The 23,681-nt window shown below is 43.2% G+C and overlaps 1 protein-coding gene and 1 long non-coding RNA gene across 9 annotated transcripts in view; both read right to left on the bottom strand.

Annotated features, from left to right (window-relative positions):
- Nucleotides 1-23,681, bottom strand: part of LOC139376843 (centrosomal protein 170Aa) — a 67,344-nt gene that overhangs the window by 41,540 nt on the left and 2,123 nt on the right. For all 8 annotated transcript variants that reach the window (XM_071119794.1, XM_071119795.1, XM_071119797.1 and 5 more), the window contains exons 2-3: nt 14,577-14,736; nt 3,658-3,747 (exon numbers count right to left, since the gene is read on the bottom strand). In XM_071119794.1, the coding sequence (XP_070975895.1) occupies nt 3,658-3,747; nt 14,577-14,681 (195 nt within the window). In that variant the 5' untranslated portion in view covers nt 14,682-14,736. The remainder of the gene's footprint in view (nt 1-3,657; nt 3,748-14,576; nt 14,737-23,681) is intronic.
- LOC139376845 (uncharacterized) lies at nt 1,919-3,422 on the bottom strand. The gene is made up of 3 exons (XR_011627965.1): nt 3,154-3,422; nt 2,843-2,897; nt 1,919-2,087 (listed from the first exon to the last, which is right to left on the bottom strand). It is a non-coding gene; the product is annotated as an uncharacterized lncRNA (long non-coding RNA).

Raw genomic sequence — 23,681 nt, 5'->3', positions numbered from 1 at the left:
ATTAGCCTAGAGATGAAGAACTTAAAGGGAAACTTCCCCGCTCAAAAGTTTGGGGTGTTTTGTCCAGTCTCCCTACATAATTATGAATGATAAGACTGTGTTTCAGACATAATTATGCACTATAGCTGTATTTTCTATTTTCGCACAGGGAGAGTTCAACCAATGACGTCATTGGTTGTTTGAGCCTGCTGTCTGATCTAAAAATGAATTGAGTCATGTTTTGTAGCAATTATTGTGGTCTTTGGGTTTCGCGGATTGTACGATCAAGCTAGCAGCGAGTAGATATGGTTGTGCTTGTTCAATAGAGCCATTGGACTTGTCTCAACCATGTGCCTATCTGCCAGGCCATTTCAGGATATTTAGGTTGACTAATTTTCCGTTTCCCTGGCTTTGTAAATATTACAGCCTAACGGGAGCCCTACTTCCTTGTTCCCACCCTTAAAGGCAGGCTTTTCCAAATGGGAGCGGTAACAGTTTACAGGTTCACAGGAGCTATGTTACCGTCTACCCGGGATTGCTAAATAATTAGCTACAGTGGTTGCTTCTGATGATTCCTCCTTTCAAGAAGAGCAGGATGACAAAAACATGTTTTAATGTTCTTTTACATAGGAACATAGATGCCTATTTATTTGAGCTGGAATACACTGAAGAGGAGTTGAGACAGTGAGACAAATAATTGCAAGACCAAATAGCAGCGGTGGCAGCCTAGACCCGCTAGACCAGGACTCATGAGGGCAATTGACAAACGAGTAAGCTGTTTTGTTGCCGGTAGCTAGCTAGCAATATAAACTCTCTTCTTACACACGGGAATGTTTTTCAGGTCATGCTTCGGCTTGCTAGTACCACTACAAGGCAAGCTTGCCAAACTAGTTGTACATTTGCAATACCTAAAATGTATTGTAGTCTAATGTTATAGCTAGCTAGCCTCAGTGCCTCTCAGGAGCAAAACTGGATAAATGTTTTGATGATGGCGAAGGGTAAAGGAATGACATTGGCTTTATGACTCATGTTAGTCTTAGAGTAACTATACCTGTGTGTTGTAGCTAGCTAGCTAACATCTGTTTTTGAGATGTCTCATATTCTACACCATGCTGCTACAATAGCAATATAGATAGTGCACAATGATTTACCATGAATGTGTGATAGCATTTTCTTATTTCTCTCAAAGACAATACCGCTTGGATACAAAGATGATGACTCTGAAGAGATGTGACAGGTCCCATGACAACAATCTCCCGTTGTACCAAAGTGACTCCGAATACCTCACTGCACCACCCAAACACACCACATGCATGTATTCCCTTTGTAGATCTGTAGTATATATTAGAAGCGTTAGTGGTATATCTTTCTTCTACTGTATATGTCATACATTTCCATAACTGTTCCTGCATACTGCTATGTAAACTCACCTCGGTCTCCTGAGCAAATAAACTTTTTCTTGAATACAAGCCATGTCTACTTACAGTATTTGCTACATTGACAGACTAATCTACTGTTTTATTGAAACATGTTAACTTGCCAACAAATGTAAGTTCAAATGCTACACCAACTCCCTGCATAATTTGTTTTAGCAGTAAGACTGAAGCTAGTTGATCCAAATACATTTCATGAATATTAGAATGAACTGCTCCAGAAGTTGAAGTCAACTCTTTATTGGTTTCTTATACAGCTGGAATCATTTAGTCACTTGTCAGTACAGTTTCAAAAATATATAAAACACCATTATATACATACTGTACCACAGCTACTGTAGCAATATCACAATGCAGTTGTGCGCATACTGGGCATTCTATATTATACTACAACATCAGTCTAACTGAATATGGATGTTGTGTTGGTTGAATGTTCCAGGCAGGTTCTAGAATGTTCTTCAGCTGGTGAACCTCTTCTTGTGTAGGGTAATGGCAGCTGGTTTTGCGCTAAGGCGATGTTGGGTTTGTGGGGCTGTGGCTGTGGCTCTGGCTCCTTGTAGACAACCATCTGGTTCTTCCTGCACTCCACAGCCAGGTGGACTAGCCTCTCATACACTTTCTTCACCACCCACTGATTCCACCTCTTGCAGAAGATTTGTTTGTACTGCAAGTCTCCTGGAAAGATATGAAGACTGATCATGGGGATGTGTAACCATAGAATAAAATGTGTTACACTCAGAGTCAATAATGGGGCATTGAAATAGGCTGTTAGCAAATATGTGAAACGTGGGGGGGGGGGGGCTTGACTTGTAGACAGTCTAGTCGAGTATTGTTGTGTATGAGCACCTACAGTTGGGTATTGGGTAGAAAAGCACTGCCAACAATAGAGTGAATAGGATAGAAGAGTATACCAACAGCCCCTCTCCCCATGCCAAAGAACAGACTGCAAGAGTGTGAAATGTTTTAAGAGCACTTGTCTTGTAGACAGTTCAGTGTATTGGTGATTTTGCTTTCATAAATACCTTTGGCTGTTCTGGCTTGTTTTAAAGTCAGATCATGATGAGTTTGAGCTATTTCAAAACTAAAATCTTTCTTCCAATGGGTCTACAGGCTCTGTACTACTAAAGCTGGTGTCAAGGTCTGTCATCAGCAGCAGGATTAGTGTGTAGAACACACAGTAGTCAGTGATTAGCCAACATTTTCTTTACCAGTTTATTTACCAATACACACTTAAACAAGGTACTACATCCACCCACACCCCTCATGTCAATAGATCATGCCTTCACACACAATACCCACTCCCAACGGACACCAGTCAGTCACTCACACCATACAGTAGAAGTTGCAGCCTACTGTACTTGTAAACGCACCAACTATGACGACATCATGGAGTCATGGAAATATTTAGTAGATTTTAGAAAGTGACTTACACTAGTTCCGGGTGCTGAGCTTGATGTTGATGCCTCTGCATATGTTGATGGGACTCTAAATATAACACAGTCACATTAGCCTCTGCGGTAGTTAGTTAGCTAACTAATGGTTAGCTAACGTAAACTAACGAAGCTAACGTTTACTTGCAAAGTTACAAATCACATCACCAGATAGCAGCTGGCTAACTACATTGATATATTTTGGAATGTCTGGACAGCGTATTATGAAAGCTAGCCATCTAGTGTTTGGTTTAGATAAACAAATGAAGTTCAATGCTAGCTAGTTAGCTAGTTATCGTTAGCTACATTACCTCAGCTTGACCTCTTTTCTGCTGCTCTGATGTTGGCGGATCGGATGCCCTCCTCTTTGAAGCGAAGGGGAAAATCGATGGAATAGCGTCACTTTTCAACATTCGGTCGACATGGCAACCCCATTAGTTGAGACTTCAGTTCCGTTTCGAAACCATCTGGCTGAAAGTGCTGGCTACAAACACAGATGTTTTGATATTTCTCACATCAACTGGATACACCTCCACGGGTGGTACTACGTCCTGAAATCGATATGAATTCTGGAAATTGTGGTTTGCTTACAGCCCGGAAATGTAGCTGGCCCGTTTCTACTGGTGAGATGCAGAAACGCTCGTATTTGCGTGTAGTGAGGAAATTCAAAATGTTTATGACACATATGATATGTTAATAGCACATTAATGGACATATATAGTGAAATGGAGCAGCGGTGAAATGTCCCTTTATCCACTGACCCCTTTACATCTCTCTCTATTCCTCCCCTACCCCATCACCCTCCTCTCACTCACCCCGTTCAGGCTGCCAAGGTCCTTGACTTTGTGCTCATCGCTGGTTAACTCGTAGTTGATGACTGCATGCTGCTTGTCAACACTCCGTGACTGTAAACACAAACACAACAGTAATGGTGTTACACATGGTTAGATTATAACTTGACATCAATGTTGATCTTGAAATGTTTTTGACATGAGATAACAGAGTGTGCATTATCATATCAACATCCAATCGTGCAGCAATGTCAGTGTTTGAAGGAGGAATAACATGCATTGTTAAAGTCAGATTACATTTTTGAAACACAGAGGTATGTACTGTATATTTCCATTCATAATACATTCTTATTTTTATTTTTTATATCTACTTTTTTAAATAATCACAAACCCCAGATAGGTGCAGTGAAACATGTTGTTTTAGAGGGTCAGCCTTAGTAGTACCGTGCTCCTGGAGCAAATTAGGTTGAAGTGCCTTGCTCAAGGGCACATTGACATATTTTTCACCTTGCTGGCTCTGATATTCAAACCAGCAACCTTTCGGTTACTGGCCCAACTTTCTAACGGCTAGGCTACCTGCCACCCTTTTTTACAAGACAGTTAGGCCCTGTATTATTCTCAAACAGACAGAAATGGAAGCACAAACACATATAACACAATATGTAGGGGGGTGTGGAGGGAGGAAGCAAGATAGATAGTTTCAATGTTTTACCATCTCCCGAGAGCACCCTATGAGCTCTATAGAGTTTGATTTGAAACATCTAGATACTGCAAACTTTAGGCAATGTATCAGGGATGTACACTAAACAAAATAACAATTTCAGCATCTCTGGATTCAATGCCAAATTCCAGTCATAATTCTAATTGTCATGAGTGATGACATTTATAAAATGGCACTATCATGATCGGACTATGGATAAAGGACACATGGGGAAATATTTCAAAGAGCAGATACTGTATTCTGATGCCATATACACATTTGTTGAGGGCAAACCTTCCCCTGTAGATTAGGTTTGTGATCAAACAAGATCAAACCAGATTAGACCAAGAGACTAGTGTCTGTGACACAGTACATACCACAGCACAGGGACTAGACACATACAATACAGTATAGAGACGAAACATTTCTGATATCGCTCTAGCCAAGTAGCCTAGGTCTGAGTAATATTGTCTGTTTTGAATACCAGTCCATTTCGAAGCTGTAAGGGAACAAGTGTGTATGTTTGCATGTTTATATGTTTAACTGCCGGTATGGCTAAGTGAAGTGTGACAGATATCCTAACTTCACACAAATCTTCCATATCGATGCGCGACCCAGGCTGGAAAAATTCTGGATCATTGCTACTCTAACTCCCGCGACGCATACAAAGCCCTCCTTTCGGCAAATCTGACCACGACTCCATTTTGTTGCTCCCAGCCTATATACAAAAACTAAAACAGGAAACGCCCGTGCTCAGGTCTGTTCAACGCTGGTCCAACCAATCTGATTCCACGCTTCAAGATTGCTTCAATCACGTGGACTGGGATATGTTCCCGGATAGCCTCAGACAACAACATTGATGTATATGCTCATTCGGTGAGCGAGTTTATTAGCAAGTGCATCGGTGATGTTGTACCCACGGTGACTATTAAAACCTTCCCCAACCAGAAACCGTGGATGGATGGCAGCATTCGCGCAAAACTGAAAGCGCGAAGCACTGCTTTTATTCATGGCAAGGCGACCGGAAACATGACAGAATACAAACAGTGTAGCTATTCCCTCCGCAAGGCAATCAAACAAGCTAAGTGTCAGTATAGAGACAAAGTAGAGTCGCAATTCAACAGCTTAGACAAGAGACGTATGTGGCAGGGTCTACAGTCAATCACGGATTACAAAAAGAAAACAAGCCCTGTCGCGGACACAGACGTCTTGTTCCCAGACAAACTAAACAACTTCTTTGCTCGCTTAGAGGACAATACAGTGCCACTGACACGGTCCGCTAACAAAATCTGCGGGCTCTCCTTCACCGCAGCCAATGTGAGTAAAACATTTAAAGGTGTTAACCCTCGCAAGGCCCGCCGGCCCAGACGGAATCCCTAGCCACGTCCTCAGAGCATGGGCAGACCAGCTGGCTGGTGTGTTTACGGACTTATTCAATCAATCTCTATCCCAGTCTGCTGTTTACACATGCTTCAAGATGGCCACCATTGTTCCTGTTCCCAAGAAAGTTAAGGTAACTGAGCTAAATAACTATCCCCGTAGCACTCACTTCCGTCATCAAGAAGTGCTTTGAGAGACTAGTCAAGGATCATATTACCTCTACCCTACCTGACACCCTAGACCCACTCCAATTTGCTTCCTGCCCCAATAGGTCCACAGACAACGCAATCGCAATCACACCACACACTGCCCTAACCCATCTGGACAAGAGGAATACCATGTAAGAATGCTGTTCATCGATTACAGCTCAGCAATTAGCACCATTGTACCCTCCAAACTCATCATTAAGCTCAAGACCCTGGGTCTTGACCCCGCCCTGTGCAACTGGGTCCTGGATTTTCTGACAGGCCGCCTCCAGGTGGTGAGGGTAGGAAACAACATCTCCACCCCGCCGATCCTCAACACTGGGGCCCCACAAGGACGCGTTCTCAGCCCTCTCCTGTACTCCCTGTTCACCCATGACTGCGTGGCCATGCACGCCTCCAACTTAATCATCAAGTTTGCAGACAACACTACAGTGGTAGGCTTGATTACAACAACGACGAGACGGCCTACATGGATGAGGTTAGGGCCCTCGGAGTGTGGTGTCAGGAAAATAACGTCACACTCAACGTCATCAAAACAAAGGAGATGATCGTGGACTTCAGGAAACAGCAGAGGGAGCACCTCCTTATCCACATCGACGGGACAGTAGTAGAGAAGGTGGAAAGTTTTAAGTTCCTCTGCGTACACATCACGGACAAACTGAAATAGTCCACCCACACAGACAGCGTGGTGAAGAAGGCGCAACAGCGCCTCTCCAACCTCAGGAGGCTGAAGAAATTTGGCTTGTCACCAAAAAACACTCACAAACTTTTACAGATGCACAATCGAGAGCATCCTGTCAGGCTGTATCACCGCCTGGTACGGCAACTGCTCCGCCCACAACCGCAAGGCTCTCCAGAGGGTAGTGAGGTCTGCACAACGCATCACCGGGGGTAAACTACCTGCCCCCCAGGACACCTACACCACCCGATGTCACAGGAAGGCCAAAAATATCAAGGACAACAACCACTCGAGCCACTGCCTGTTCACCCCGCTATCATCCAGGAGGCGAGGTCAGTACAGGTGCATCAAAGCTGGGACCGAGAAACTGAAAAACAGCTTCTATCTCAAGGCCACCAGACTGTTAAACAGACATCACTAACATTGAGTGGCTGCTGCCAACATACTGACTCAAATCTCTGGCCACTTTAATAATTACAAATTGGATGTAATAAATGTATCACTAGTCACTTTAAACAATGCCACTTTATATGTTTACATAGCCTACGTTACTCATCTCATATGTACAGTGGGGCAAAAAAGTATTTAGTCAGCCACCAATTGTGCAAGTTCTCCCACTTAAAAAGATGAGAGAGGCCTGTAATTTTAATCATAGGTACACTTCAACTATGACAGACAAAATGAGAAAAAAAATCCAGAAAATCACATTGTAGGATTTTTAATGAATTTATTTGCAAATTATGGTGGAAAATAAGTATTTGGTCAATAACAAAAGTTTATCTCAATACTTTGTTATATACCCTTTGTTGGCAAACAAAGGTCAAACGTTTTCTGTAAGTCTTCACAAGGTTTTCACCACCTTCACCAGATCTCCTCTAGAGCAGTGATGTTTTGGGGCTGTTGCTGGGCAACACGGACTTTCAACTCACTCCAAAGATTTTCTATGGGGTTGAGATCTGGAGACTGGTTAGACCACTCCAGGACCTTGAAATGCTTCTTACGAAGCCACTCCTTCGTTGCCCGGGCGGAGTGTTTAGGATCATTGTCATGCTGAAAGGCCCAGCCACGTTTCATCTTCAATGCCCTTGCTGATGGAAGGAGGTTTTCACTCAAAATCTCACGATACATGGCCCCATTCATTCTTTCCTTTACACGGATCAGTCGTCCTGGTCCCTTTGCAGAAAAACAGCCCCAAAGCATGATGTTTCCACCCCCATGCTTCACAGTAGGTATGGTGTTCTTTGGATGCAACTCAGCATTCTTTGTCCTCCAAACACAACGAGTTGAGTTTTTACCAAAAAGTTATATTTTGGTTTCATCTGACCATATGACATTCTCCCAATCTTCTTCAGGATCATCCAAATGCTCTCTAGCAAACTTCAGACGGGCCTGGACATGTACTGGCTTAAGCAGGGGGACACGTCTGGCACTGCAGGATTTGAGTCCCTGGCGGCGTAGTGTGTTACTGATGGTAGGCTTTGTTACTTTGGTCCCAGCTCTCTGCAGGTCATTCACTAGGTCCCCCCGTGTGGTTCTGGGATTTTTGCTCACTGTTCTTGTGATCATTTTGACTCCACGGGGTGAGATCTTGCGTGGAGCCCCAGATCGAGGGAGATTATCAGTGGTCTTGTATGTCTTCCATTTCCTAATAATTGCTCCCACAGATGATTTCTTCAAACCAAGCTGCTTACCTATTGCAGATTCAGTCTTCCCAGCCTGGTGCAGGTCTACAATTTTATTTCTGGTGTCCTTTGACAGCTCTTTGGTCTTGGCCATAGTGGAGTTTGGAGTGTGACTGTTTAAGGTTGTGGACAGGTGTATTTTATACTGATAACAAGTTCAAACAGATGCCATTAATACAGGTAACGAGTGGAGGACAGAGGAGCCTCTTAAAGAAGAAGTTACAGGTCTGTGAGAGCCAGAAATCTTGCTTGTTTGTAGGTGACCAAATACTTATTTTCCACCATAATTTGCAAATAAATTAATAAAAAATCCTACAATGTGATTTTCTGGATTTTTTTTCTCTCATTTTGTCTGTCATAGTTGAAGTGTACCTATGATAAAAATTACAGGCCTCTCTCATCTTTTTAAGTGGGAGAACTTGCACTATTGGTGGCTGACTAAATACTTTTTTGACCCATTGTATATACTGTACTCTATACCATCTACTGGATCTTGCCTATGCCGTTCGGCCATCGCTCATCCATATATTTATATGTACTTATTAATTCCTTTACACTTGTGTGTATAAGGTAGTTGTTGTAAATTTTTTAGATTACTTGTTAGATATTACTGCACGGTTGGAACTAGAAGCATTTCGCTACACTCGGATTAACATCTGCTAACCATGTGCATGTGTCCAATACAATTTGATTTGATTTTACATCAATGCATGATTTACACAATCGTCAACTTATTGTAAGTGCACAGATCTCGAATGAAGATTCTCCCCTGAAGCGAGTGAAAGTGAGAGGTGGCCTGCTGGGAGCTTCATCTCCAATCCCATGCACCTAATCTCTGTGTGCCACACCGCATGTCTTATAACAAGGCTTGTTTGATCTGGCTTGACTCTGTAGTAGAGACACAGCCCACCTACAACAGAACAATATCTCCCAGTTCCCACACTACAGAGGAGACGAGCCATATCGAGTATCCATTCAGAGACAGAGAGCTAAAGCACCCACACATAGGCATACTGGAATCTCGTCTTTTCTATCTCTGTTCAGAGCATGAAAACATTCTATGTGATTCAGGAGAAGGAAGGGAGAGCGATTGTCTACAAAATCATGCATGTCATTGTGGAATTGGAAGTAACTAAGTGTTATGGCGAAAATGACTTGTTATATATAAGTGAGAAATAAAACATACCATTCACACTCACATAAACCTATTGTAGATATACTGTATATACTGTATTGTAGAGAACACAGCATGAGAGACTGTTTCCTTCGTGAAAAAAATGTATTTCAAACATAAAGATAACGCTTTGATTTGACTGTTACTAACTACAAGAGGCCTAGTTGGGAGTGGTCCATATTTGAGTCTGATACCCTTGAGTTGGGAAGCCATGCAACGGATCTTTAACCCGTACATTGCTGAGATACCCATGTGACAACAAGACTGTGGCCGTAAAAACAGTCACATGGCCCAGACCTCTAGGCGTATTTTCCGTTGGCAGACTCACACTAAACAATGTACCCAGTCTTCTCCTCTCTTTCCTCCAGGTCATCAGAGAGACCCACACAAGAAAAGACGATCCCTATTTAAAAGACAGCCTCCTTGTTCCCTTCATTCCAACCCTGATGATTTCAGCAGTAAAACGTTTAAGTATCTTGCTGGCACTCTGAACTGTTTGTTTTTTAGAAGCCGTTTAGCACGGTACCTTCTAAGTTGGTGTGGAAAGTCTAATTTCTCCTAATTTCACCTTTATTTAACCAGGTAAGCTAGTTGAGAACAAGTTCTCATTTGCAACTGCGACCGGGCCAAGATAAAGCATAGCAGTTCGACACATGCAACAACACAGAGTTACACATGGAATGAACAAAACATACAGTGAATAATACAGTAGAAAAATAAGAAAACAAAGTCTATATACAATGAGTGCAAAGGTCAAATAAGGGAGTTAAGGCAATAAACAGTCCATGGTGGTGAAGTAATTACAATATGGCAATTAAACACTGGAATGGTAGATGTGCAAAAGATGGATGTGCAAGTAGAGATACTGTGGTGCAAAAGGAGCAAAATAAATAAATACAGTATGGGAATGAGGTAGATAGATGGGCTGTATACAGATGGGCTATGAACAGGTGCAGTGATCTGTGAGCTGCTCTGACAGATGGTTCTTAAAGCTAGTGAGGGAGATGGGAATCTCCAGCTTCAGTGATTTTTGCAGTTCGTTCCAGTCAGTGGCAGCAGAGAACTGGAAAGAAAGGCGAACAAAGGATTAATTGGCTTTGGGGGTGACCAGTGAGATATACCTGCTGGAGCATGTGCTACGAGTGGGTGATGCTATGGTGACCAGCGAGCTGAGATAGGGCGGGGCTTTACCTAGCAGAGACTTGTAGATAACCTGTAGCCAGTGGGTTTGGCGACGAGTATGAAGCGAGGGCCAGCCAACGAGAGCGTACAGGTCGCAGTGGTGGGTAGTATATGGGGCTTTGGTGACAAAACGGATGGCACTGTGATAGACTACATCCAGTTTGCTGAGTAGAGTGTTGGAGGCAATTTTATAGATGACATCGCCGAAGTCAAGGATCGGTAGGATGCTCAGTTTTACGAGGGTATGTTTGGCAGCATGAGTGAAGGAAGCTTTGTTGCGAAATAGGAAGCCGATTCTAGATTTAATTTTTGATTGGAGATGCTTAATGTGAGTCTGGAAGGAGAGTTTACAGTCTAGCCAGACACCTAGGTATTTGTAGTTATCCACATATTTTAAGTCAGAGCCGTCCAGAGTAGTGATGCTGGATGGGCGGGCAGGTGCGGGCAATGATCGGTTGAATAGCATGCATTTAGTTTTATTTGCGTTTAAGAGCAGTTGGAGGCCAAGGAAGGAGAGTTGTATGGCATTGAAGCTCGTCTGGAGGTTAGTTAACACAGTGTCCAAAGAAGGGCCAGAAGTATACAGAATGGTGTCGTCTGCGTAGAGGTGGATCAGAGAATCACCAGCAGCAAGAGCGACATCATTGATGTATACAGAGAAGAGAGTCGGCCCGAGATTTGAACCCATAGAGACTGCCATTGGTCCGGACAACAGGCCCTCGGATTTGACACACTGAGCTCTATCAGAGAAGTAGTTGGTGAACCAGGCGAGGCAATCATTTGAGAAACCAAGGCTCTTGAGTCTGCCAATAAGAATGTGGTGATTGACAGAGTCGAAAGCCTTGCTCAGGTCGATGAATTACAGCTGCACAGTAATGTCTCTTATCGATGGCGGTTATGATATCGTTAAGGACCTTGAGCGTGGCTGAGGTGCACCCATGACCAGCTCGGAAACCAGATTGCATAGCGGAGAAGGTACGATGTGATTCAAAATGGTCAGTAATCTGTTTGTTAACTTGGCTTTCGAAGACCTTAGAGATGCAGGGTAGGATAGATATAGGTCTGTAGCAGTTTGAGTCTAGAGTGTCTCCCCCTTTGAAGAGGGGGATGACCGCGGCAGCTTTCCAATCTTTGGGAATCTCAGACGATACAAAAGAGAGGTTGAACAAGCTAGTAATAGGGGTTGCAACAATTTTGGCAGATCATTTAAGAAAGAGAGGGTCCAGATTGTCTAGCCCGGCTGATTTGTAGGGGTACAGATTTTGCAGCTCTTTCAGAACATCAGCTATCTGGATATGGGTGAAAGAGAAATGGTGGGGGCTTGGGCAGGTTGCTGTGGAGGGTGCCGGGCAGTTGACCGGGGTAGGGGTGGCCAGGTGGAAAGCATGGCCAGCCGTAGAGAAATGCTTATTGAAATTCTCAATTATAGTGGATTTGTCAGTTGTAACAGTGTTACCTAGCCCTAGAGTTAACATCAAGGAGCACAGAATGGACATTTGTATCGTTGTACTGTGACACTTTTTGAAGGATTGTTCTACAACCAATAGTTGTACAACCATTGACGTTGCTTTGAAATCTATGTTGCTTTAAAATCTATGTCTAAGGCCTAGATTCAATTCGTAGCGCTGAAGATCTGCGCTGAAGTGCGATTGAAATTTAAAAGTAATTTCCAATTGAGCCAACATATGCAGCGCTTACTGTGAATGCAGTCTCCGCAAACGCGGGAACATTGCTTTTACATTTAAATTGCGCTATACCGTGAATTGAATCTTCCGTGATACAGATTGAATTGAGCCGTTTTCTCATAAGTATTATATGATATACTGTTACTACGCCACACCCATTCTCTGCGCTACACTTGGCAATGCAGCAGCCACTCTACTTCCTATGGAGCCAGTTCAGTCAGGATAGATCTAACTCAGGAGGTATCTGCCCCACTTTCTATAAATATCTCTGTCTGGGACTTTCTCTCTCACACTTTCATGCGTGGACACACACACACTCACACACACACACACACACACACACACACACACACACACACACACACACACACACACACACACACACACACACACACACACACACACACACACACACACACACAGACTACCATTCCCATGCTGCATGGGAATGGTAGTCTACCTCACTCTAAGGTAGACTACCATTCCCATGCAGCATGCCCTGCCTGAGTACTCCTAAACAAAGCCCATTCAGTTACTATCAGTCTTTATACTATTACTCCTGACTTCTGTGATAACAACAAATGCAGGTCTGTGTGAGGTTGGTGGCTCACAATTCCCCAATTGTCTGAATTACCTCATGAGGCAATGTAACAACACAGAACCAAAGAGGCAGAATAGAGGGGGATAAGAGGTTATATAATCAGGTTTCATGTGAATATTTAGGTTGTGAGAGTTTTCAGGGAGGGCTTCTCCTCAGAAGACACCCCTGCTGAGTCCTGCATAGATGTCAAGCCTGGTACTCTACTGAGTCCTGCGTAGATGTCAGGGCTGGTACTCTGCTGAGTCCTGCTCAGATGTCAAGCCTGGTACTCTGCTGAGTCCTGCTCAGGTGTCAAGCCTGGTACTCTGCTGAGTCCTGCTCAGATGTCAAGCCTGGTACTCTGCTGAGTCCTGCTCAATTGTCAAGCCTGGTACTCTGCTGAGCCCTGCTCAGATGTCAGGCCTGGTACTCTGCTGAGTCCTGCTCAGGTGTCAAGCCTGGTACTCTGCGGAGTCCTGCATAGATGTCAAGCCTGGTACTCTGCTGAGTCCTGCATAGATGTCAGGGCTGGTACTCTGTTGAGTCCTGCTCAGGTGTCAAGCCTGGTATTCTGCTGAGTCCTGCTCAGGTGTCAAGCCTGGTTCTCTGCTGAGTCCTGCTTCGATGTCAAGCCTGGTACTCTGCTGAGTCCTGCTTAGATGTCAAGCCTGGTACTCTGCTGAGTCCTGCATAGATGTCAAGCCTGGTAATCTGCTGAGTCCTGCTTAGATGTCAAGCCTGGTACTCTGCTGAGTCCTGCTTAGATGTCAAGCCTGGTACTCTGCTGAGTCCTGCTTAGATGTCAAGCCTGGTACTCTGCTGAGTCCTGCTCATGTGTCAAGCCTGGTACTCTGCTGAGTCCTGCTTAGATGTCAAGCCTGGTACTCTGCTGAGTCCTGCATAGATGTCAAGCCTGGTACTCTGCTGAGTCCTGCTTAGATGTCAGGGCTGGTACTCCATGGGGTGGTAAAATGAGACCCTAGATGAAATAGTACTAAGAATGACAGCTATTCATGCATAAATTAAATATTTTACCCATCTCAAAACCTGCAAAGCTCAGATACATTATCCTCAGGAGATACAAGCGTTGTAAAATAGCATTATAAAAATGCACATATCACATTTAAACTGAACAAAAGGGTTGTCCAAAAGGTAGTGAGCTTGATGCATTCCCTTCCTCCTAAAACCATGCAACATAGGGGTCACTAGCTGTGTTCACATGACCTAATCCTCAGGGGTTAGAGGTCATGCGTGTGATATAAAGAAGGTGCTCTCAGCCATATCACTTTCACAGCGGCAGCAGCCTGCTCAGCTGCGCCAGGCGTAGCCTCTGGAAACACCAACAGCTCCACTAAAAACAAAGGAAGTTGTGTATTTAAACCAGGCTGCCTGTGGATATATCATATTGCCATTGTCTGATTATGTTGCATGGTGTTTCCTTAGATACAGCCCCCGCCCAACGTATCAACGTTTATCAAAATGGTCAGATCCCTCCTGGGAGCTAGCATATAACGGAGAAAAATAATAAAAGACTATGATACTTTCTGCAAACAGTCTGTGAATCCCAAGTAGTCATTAATTCAGGTATGCTCTATGTCTAACAGTGTGAGTACAGTGACTGGGCTTGTGTTGTGTTGAATCACGTTTATGTTCTAGCAGTTGGAGCTGTGCTCACCTGCAGCATGAGCTCGCAGTCGTCTCGGCCGACAAAGATCATCTCCCGGGGCAGACGGTGGCGAGTGCCCCCGCTGCTCACCAGGAACCATGATGTGAGACTCATCTCTGCTCTGCTACGGCTCGATGCTACTCACTCCCACCTCCAACCCTACGTCATCCTGAGAGGGAGAGAAGGAAAGAAAAGGTGGATGAGGAAGAGAAAGGGAGACAGAGGGGTGGAAAAAGAGTGATTGAGGAAAGAACTAAAAAAGAAGAAGTTAAATGTATTTACAAAACAGCTATTCTTGAAAATGTTCTTGCATCTGGAGTAGCTGTCTGGTTTGGAGTAGCTGTGTGTTAACGGGCGCTTGCACAGTCTGGGAAAGCTACATCCTCCCTAGCTGTGTCTGCCCTGGCTGGCCCTGATCATTGCCAGATGCTACAGGAAGTGATGTAAGAATCTTGGCTGAGCATGAGCAACCCACCCTAAAATATATATTTTTCTTCTTCTTCTGTTGGGCTAAAAAGGAGGTCAGACAGAGCAGTTCCAAGTTCCAACTGCTCAGAGCTGGAGAAAATAATCAAGCTGCATAACTGTCTGACGTCCAGGCCTGCTCCTCCATAACCTCTTGAAAGTGTCACAAAAGTCACAACACTGTGAATCACATTCAATTTACCATGGCTATGGAAAAAGTATCCTACATACCGCTGTTAGTTCCGTACTCCAATACACTGCATTTAACTGCTTGTTTAAATAGAAATGTGAGGCCACAGAGTGTTGCATGCTGACACCAGAAACTGGAAGAGCTCAGTGCCATTTTGCAGCCTTTAAGTAACGTCAGACGATAGATTAAACACAGATTAAGGAGCTAAACTGTTATTTCTCTGATCTCTTAAGTAAGTCTACTTAATAAATGCATATTCAACAATCCTCAAGTCAAACTTTAAGATTTGACTTGCACACACATTTCTTGTGGTAGGCAATGAGGCAGTGCTGCACGAAGGACTAATACAATGAGAGCAGCAAGACCAAAATGATTTTTTTCATGCACGCATGCATATAAACAAAGGCATTGAAACAAGAGCCAAGTGGCTGTGACAACGTGACAGTCTCTCTTCACACTTCATGTTTTGGATACACATGGCTTGTTGCCATACACAAAAAAGGACTTGGAGAAGAGACACTGTTCTCCTGCTCTGCCAAATATTGTATTGTGTTCTTGGGTGCTAAAACTGGTAGATCTTTCTCCCTCACAATCCCTCAGTCCCCTGTACACACATTAATGGTGTATAATTATGAGAACATATTGTGTCTGAGTTATGAGTGCCTCTCCCACGTCAGAGTGTCTGCAGAACATGAGAACAGATTATATTATGTCCGCATACAGATTAGCCTGTAAACCAGGGACCATCAGCTAGATTCAGCCGCGGGACCATTTTTTATTGAGAGGATGGTCATAGGGCTAGAACATAATTAGAAGTAATTTGCCAATTGACCGCAAGAAGGCCAAACAAATATAATATTTTACCAAAACATAATAATTTAAAACCTTGGCTACATTTGTATACGATCACATACACTCAGTGACCAGTTTAATAGGTACACCAGCCCGTTAACGAAAATTGCTTGCGCCTACATACAGTGAGTCACGTAGCCGTGGCTTGCTATGTTAATCAGACAGACAGGCAGCAAGGCATTCAGTTACTGATCGATTGAATGCTGGAATGGGCAAAATGAGTGACCTAAGCGACTTTGAGCGTGGTATGATCGTCGGTGCCAAGCGCACCGGTTCCAGTTTCTCAGAAACAGCCGGCCTTCTGGGCTTTCCCGCATGACAGGGTCTAGGGTTTACGAGAATGGAGCGACAATAAACAAAAAACAGCTCATTGATGAGAGGTCGAAGGAGAATGGCAAGAATCGTGCAAGCTAACAGGTGGGCCACAAATAGGCAAATAACGGCGCAGTACAAAAGTGGTGTGCAGAAGGGCATCTCGGGACGCACAAATCGTCAGTACTTGTCACGGATGGGCTATTATTGAAGCAGACGACCACAGCGGGTTCCACTCCTGTCAGATAAAAACAAGAAGAAGAAGCTCCATTGGCAGGCGGTCACCAACACTGGACAATTGAGGAGTGGAAAAACATTGCCCGGACCAACAAATCCCGGTTCCTGTTGTGTCATGTTGATGGCAGAGTCAGGATCTGGCGTAAGCAGCATGAGTCCATGGCCCCATCCTGCCTGGTGACAACGGCACAGGCTGGTGGTGGTGGTATAATGGAGTGAGGAATGTTTTCCTGACACACGTAAGGTCCCTTGATACCAATTGAGCAATGTTTCTATGCCCAGAATAATTCAGGCTGGAGGCAAAGGGGGGTCCGACCCGGTACTAGATGGGCATACCTAATAAACTGTCCACTGAGTGTATATCTCTCTATTATGAGTGGTGATACTTTGGAACATATTTCCAAAATGAAAATCACTTGGAGCGTAATAGCTGGTGTTTTTAGAGTTTTATGTCTAACAATATAATTTTTTAAAGAAAACTTGGCGGGCCAAATAAAATCTTCCACGGGTTGCCAGTTGAGGACCCCTGCTGTAAACTATTCTCCCTCCCCCTGCCTCTCACAGACACTAGTGTATATGACGCCTCTCCCATGACCTCTGAAATTGTATTGTTATTTGGTGGTGTGTTCATGAAAGAGTGGCATTAATATTTGATCATGTTTCACAGACAAACCCCTGGACACACTGATTATTCCACAGAATGGACAGAATGAAATAGTGTTCTAGGTTTTATCTGGGATGGGTTTTGAATTTCTGTACCAAAGGCATAGAGCTTATTAGGTGCACATCCTGCACAAGAAAGTTGTTTATTGTAATATTACCTGTCGTTCAACATTTTGTTCTGTATTAAGAGGCCTTCACATTGCTTTGGATCAAGTAGAATATTTGTGTGCACGCATCTGCTTGCCAGTTGTCTCCCATTTCACAACATTTTAATGAATTTCTGAAATTTCCCCCCAAATCTATTGCATAACAGCCCAAGTAAGCATGTGTATCCTGTACATACGAAAAATAAAACATGAAACTTTAAACCATATAAAAGGTATATCCTTGTTAGAGTATGTTTCAATGTTCAAAGTTATTTGGTAAAAAGAAGATTCAAATCACAAAATAATTGCGATTAAGAATGAAGGAAGAGCATTTTCTGTACATGAATAGAACGACTGTAGCAGGATATCAGAGGAATCAGAGGCCTAGCCACAGTGGAGTTATTAGTCCAGGAGAAACCACTGCAGAATCCAGGGATATGGAGAACGTAACGTGGCACAGCACAGCCAGGAGTCTCAGTACAGGCCAACCAGTGTAAAGAAAAAGCCTTCAATTAATCCCACATAAAAGAGTCTTCACAGTCTTCATAGTCCCAGCTGGGGAATATACTGGGTTAGGTCTGTCTGTCTGTATCTCTCCTGCAGCACACATGTAGCTCTGACAGGACTCAATCCCTGCTAAACGACTAACCTACAACCCACAACCCACCGCATGCATGCCAATGTTAATTTGTTATTGGCTTCAAATGGTTGGATCTGAGGGGGAGAATGTTTCAAAGGTTGAGTCATGAGGCAGGCCTGCAAGCCAGGTGGATCTCTGGCAGAGTACTCCTCTACAGTGCAGAACTTATGGCACTGATACTGTACAATATGTTTGTCTTGTAATGTCCTGTGAGGACTGTGTATTGGTAAACAATTTCATGCCATTTCAAAACAGATGAGTTATTGCAAAATCCTCATCTCTACCCCCTAACATCCTCTAACATCCTTGTTGTGGGTTAAGGGATGACATCATGGTTTTGGCTGGGCAGAGACCCTTTACCCCACCCCCACTAGGTCAAAGAGCTGGATTGTTCTTAGCTGACTGTGCATGCTTTGTGAGGAGGTGAAGGCATGCAAAGCAGGAAGTTAGTTCAATGCTTCCTGAAGATGGCCTGCACTCATCTTTGAATTCACTTGGACAGGAAGTTAGATTGTTACACTGTGTGTGTGATTTGAAAAACTGCTTAGTGTTTTAAACAGATTCTCATACAGTAACAGTATGTAACGGCAGATCTCCTCTTCGTCTGAAGAGGAGTAAGGATCGGACCAAGATGCAGCGTGGTAAGTGTTCATGATGATTACTTTAATAAATAAACTGAATACTATGAAATACAAAACAATAAATGTGAACAGGAACGAAACCGAAACAGTACCGTGTGGCGACAAACACTCACACGGAAACAAACCCAACAGTGAAACCCAGGCTACCTAAGTATGATTCTCAATCAGAGACAACTAACCGAGGCCGAAACAGAAACCAAACATAGAAAAACAAACATAGACTGCCCACCCCAACTCACGTCCTGACCATACTAAATAAAGACAAAACAAAGGAAATAAAGGTCAGAACGTGACACAGTAGCCTCTTGAAGGCAACACAAGCCTCTTTTCCACTGAGCCAGTTACTCTCATGAGATTTCACAATGTGTATGATTAGCTGTTAAAGGAGAAAAATAATAATTAGAGAGAAAGCTAAAGCGAATCTAGCATGATCAGCTCTTTGACTAATCCCTTCTAAGCTTTAGCATTACTTAGTCTAAATACAACATACCGAATAGTATGACTAATATGGTGCTCTCATTCCAGCCATTCAAAATCCTTCCCTCCTCTCTAAGCCAATCAGATCCCAGGCTCCCTCTGTAAGGAAGTGACAGAGATGAACGGGGCGTTCCCTTCCGGCTGTCTCTAATGTGTTTCCCTCCTGTGACCATGGATCCTCCACGTAGCGCCATGACCAGATGATGCAACAGCTGTGTAAGTGCCCATCCCTCTGCCTCCTTATCCCAACATAGGCCAGAGCTACTGATTCAGCCCACCAAACACACAGCTGCACAAATGCACCTACACATAGGCAATCTGTGCAAGCACTCCCACATTATTTTCAAGATGTAGAGGCAAGTGTTTCAGCAAAGGGTTGGGCTGTGATGTAAAATGTGGCCTACTGTCAACTTGCACTAAATGAACTAGATTGTTTGCTGTAAAACCTCATGAAGTAAATGGCATATTACAGTACGCTTGTCTGATCTTCTTCTTTGCTTCAGCAGGCAATGGCCCAAAGCTAATGAGAGCCCATTACTTTGATACATGGCTGTATCCAGACAGTCAGAAAGCATAGGGAGGCAAGACAACAGCCCAGGGCAATAATCAACAAAAAGGTCTGTATCACCCAGGATAAGACAGTAGTATTCTGGTCCCAGATGACTGCACTATTATTTACAGCCAGACAGATCGGACCAGGCCCAGCAGACATAGAGGTATACATCTAACCCTACACAAAAGGAGCGGTCAGACACAAGGATCCTTTCTTTAAATGACTTACAGCTAGGCTGCATAGCGCTCCCATCTAAATATCTTACGTTTTTGGTACGGGAGTAGTTACTCATCACTAGGAGGCAACATTTGATATAACCACACAATCGATTGATCTTGTGTATCCATTCCTCCAGAAATAGGCTTTCGTCAGTGAAGGCTTAAAGGCGTCATGGCCCCAGACAACATCCCTTGCTAGTATTAGACCTGATTACAATTTTAACAGCTATCGCAGACACTATCTGGTCAGTTGGTGGGAAATTTGACTATGCAATAGGAAAACTTCAAACTTAAGTGCTGGGCATACATTGAGGGTTCAATGACTTATTCCCAGGGGAGTGTTGCAGTTTCATGCTGACTGTCAAATCTGTATGAAGACAATTTACTTTGACGTTTGTACCAGAATGGCCTACTTTTCCTGTGCACATCAATGAAAAAGATATTGATGTGTCACTCATTTACCTAACCACAATGCACCACTATGCTAATTGCTCAAATAGAATAGGCTAGTATTTGTATTGACATAATTTAGCAATCTGCATATCCTTATATAATATCAGTTGGTCTATGGATCCATAATAACATTGTTATCTATATTCATTAATTTGATAATAATTATTTGGTGACAGAATAATTTGGTGATCAAAATAATTATCTTCAAGGACTCAGCACTGAGATGGTTGTCTAGGCGAGATGGTTGTCTAGGTGAGATGGTTATCTGGGCTGACTGCAAAGTTTAACAATAGCTAACAGTCTCCCTCTGTTATTGAATCATATTGCTGGGTGCTATGGGGACAGAAAAACATATAGGGAGAATGGCTACAGACCAACTCTGTTTGACTAAATAAACTCAGAGCCCATAGCCCTACAAAACATTATCTTGTAAGTGGAGGTTGGAAGACCCTTTAAACTCTTGAATAGGTCGTAGTTGGGGTCTCTTGTGTCAAGGTTTGTCATAGTTTTAGTGATGAACCTTGTTTGACATGGTAAACTCCACTGAGGGATGCTTGAAACCAACAGAGCAGACAGATTATGTTGATGGAAAGCCTCTATACATGTAGTCGTGTGCCTCAGTCTGGGTAGCAGTCTGGGAAACTGTCTCTTTCTTACTAGGCTTAAAACATACAACGTTAATCTAATCTAAAATAGTGATTTAACTACTGCTCTCTAGTTTAATCACCCACAGTGTGAATTAGGTCATGGTTATTGTAACGACTCAATAGTTAGCTCTTACTAGCAGTTCCTATTCCTAATGTGAACATGAGGCCATTCTGGGTGAAGGTTAAGTGACGAGCATTGTTCTCTGCCCTTGTCAGTCTGACAGACCAAGAACATTCAAGGGGACAAATGCATTTGCCATTCAGACATTGTTCTATTACCTTGGCTGCACATATCCAATAATAAGTACTGGTAGCAGAAACTACACAACAAAAATATCAGCATACTGTATTTTGTTGTAAATCATGAATGGCTTTCCTTAATTTGGCACAACTGGGGCAAGTTATCTCTGAAGCTTGGTAAATTGGTTTGTTAAAAATGCATAGAGGGGCCTCCTGATTGGCGCAGCGGTCTAAGGCACTACATCGCAATGCTAGAGGTGTCACTACAGACCTGGGTTTGATCCCAGGCTGTGTCACAGCCGGCCGAGACTGGGAGACCCATTGGCCCAGCATCATCTGGGTTAGGGGAGGGTTTGGCCGCCAGGGATGTCCTTGTCCCATCACACTCGAGCAACTCCTTGTGGCAGGTGCCGGGCACATGCACGCTGGCCAGTTGTACTGTGTTTCCTCCTACACATTGGTGCGGCTGACTTCCTGGTTAAGCGAGCAGTGTAGCTTGGCAGGGTCGTGTTTTGGAGGACGCATGGCTCTCGACCTTCGCCTCTTCTGAGTCCGTACGGGAGTTGCAGCGATGGGACAAGACTGTAACTACCAATTGGGGAGAAAAAGGGGTCAAATATTTTTGGAGGTGCTGCAAAAATACCATATGGTCCGGAAACATAGTCAGCACATTTACCACATGAGCAGGTGGTTTGAAAACAAAACCCTGCAAAAATCCCACATCAAGTCTGATTGTGATCAGTATGTAAAGCCAAAGTTAAGAAGTACTGCACATAAGGATCTATAGGACCTACATATGTAAATACATTTACATTTAGCAGACACATTTATCCAGAGCAACTAGGGTTAAGTGTCTTGCTCAAAGGCACCGACAGATTTTTCACCTAGTCGGCTCAAGGATTCACACCAGCGACCTTTTGGTTACTGGCCCAACGCTCTCAACCACTAGGTTACTTGCCACCCAATGCTGGCCATATGTTTTTTACTCAGATGGGCTTCACTGTATAGACTGTAGCTGATGCCAGTAGTACTACTGATACTAAAATACCGTATCTCACAGTACATGTTTTAGGTACAGCATGGCTTAATTGTTTACATTAAAAATAGCCATGAAAACATATATTCAAGTGAATCCCGTTTGGGAAACCATTTGCATTCATTCAACATCAAACAATAGATGCTCATTGTCCTTTTACAATGTCATTGATAGATTTTCATAGAAATCCCTAATTCAACTGTTTAACATAACATAAGGCCTCAAGCTATATATTTAAGCAATAAGGCACAAGGGGGTGTGGTATATGACCAATATACCACAGCTAAGGGCTGTTCTTAGGATACAGCCCTTAGCCTGGATACAGCCCTTAGCCGTGGTATATTGGCCATATACCACAAACCCCCGAGGTGCCTTATTGACTTATAAACTGGTTACCAACGTAATTAGAGAAGTAAAAATAAATGTTTTGTCATACCCGTGGTATGATATACCACGGCTGTCGTCCAATCAGCATTCAGGGCTCGAACCATCCAGTTTATAATAAGCTATATATTATATTAGAATTATTATTATTACAATTATTATATTAAGATATATTGATATAGGTCTCAGGTGATGTAGCACACATGCAATATTGTCATGCTGGATTTAACCATAACATTCTCTATGGATATGGGGACCCTGCACTAATGGTGACCCTACTGGCTTGTGCCAGGCAAGGATAAATTTGGACATCAAGAATTTATTTGATCAATATGTAGATGAGACGGGACACTGAATGCATTGGTTACAGTCATGCACCAGTTAGGATTTGTTCCATTCAGGGCAGTAGCAGGGAAAGGAGGCAACATTTCTCCAGACACATAAATAAATGTATGTTTTATTTTAGAAAAGCAGATTATAGAAAACATACAGATTATAGAGCAAGTAAAGCAAATGTCTGGTTTAGTAAATACACTGACCATAGCCTGTGAGGCTGAAACATTGGCTCTACCTCTGGCCTTAATAGTGACATTAGCACTAGCTATGCCTATGTTGACTATGACACCACCACTAATATTATCCAGAGATAACCTTCCTATTTTCACATCACGATAAAAATAGCCATGTCTCTCACACAGAAACAGAGACTGGCCCTTGGAAAAATATCATCCATACTGGAAAAGATAATAGGAGTCAATTGAACAAATATAAACTACTGGTCACACCCCAAAACAGATGTGAAGAAGATTAAATGTTGTTTGAGACACATATTCTACATGTTGAAAAAGTTGACACACCAATGTTATTTTATAACATGGGACTGGCTGATGAAATAGATGAAAAGTTGTCTACCTATGGTATGCCAAAAATGATCACTCTCCTTGAAAACAAAAGAGGCCA

The sequence above is a fragment of the Oncorhynchus clarkii genome, chromosome 20, assembly GCF_045791955.1.
Source record: "Oncorhynchus clarkii lewisi isolate Uvic-CL-2024 chromosome 20, UVic_Ocla_1.0, whole genome shotgun sequence".
In the NCBI taxonomy this organism is placed as follows: domain Eukaryota; kingdom Metazoa; phylum Chordata; class Actinopteri; order Salmoniformes; family Salmonidae; genus Oncorhynchus; species Oncorhynchus clarkii.
The sequence above is the reverse complement of the archived record's forward strand: the minus strand, read 5'-3'. Positions and strand labels throughout refer to the sequence as shown.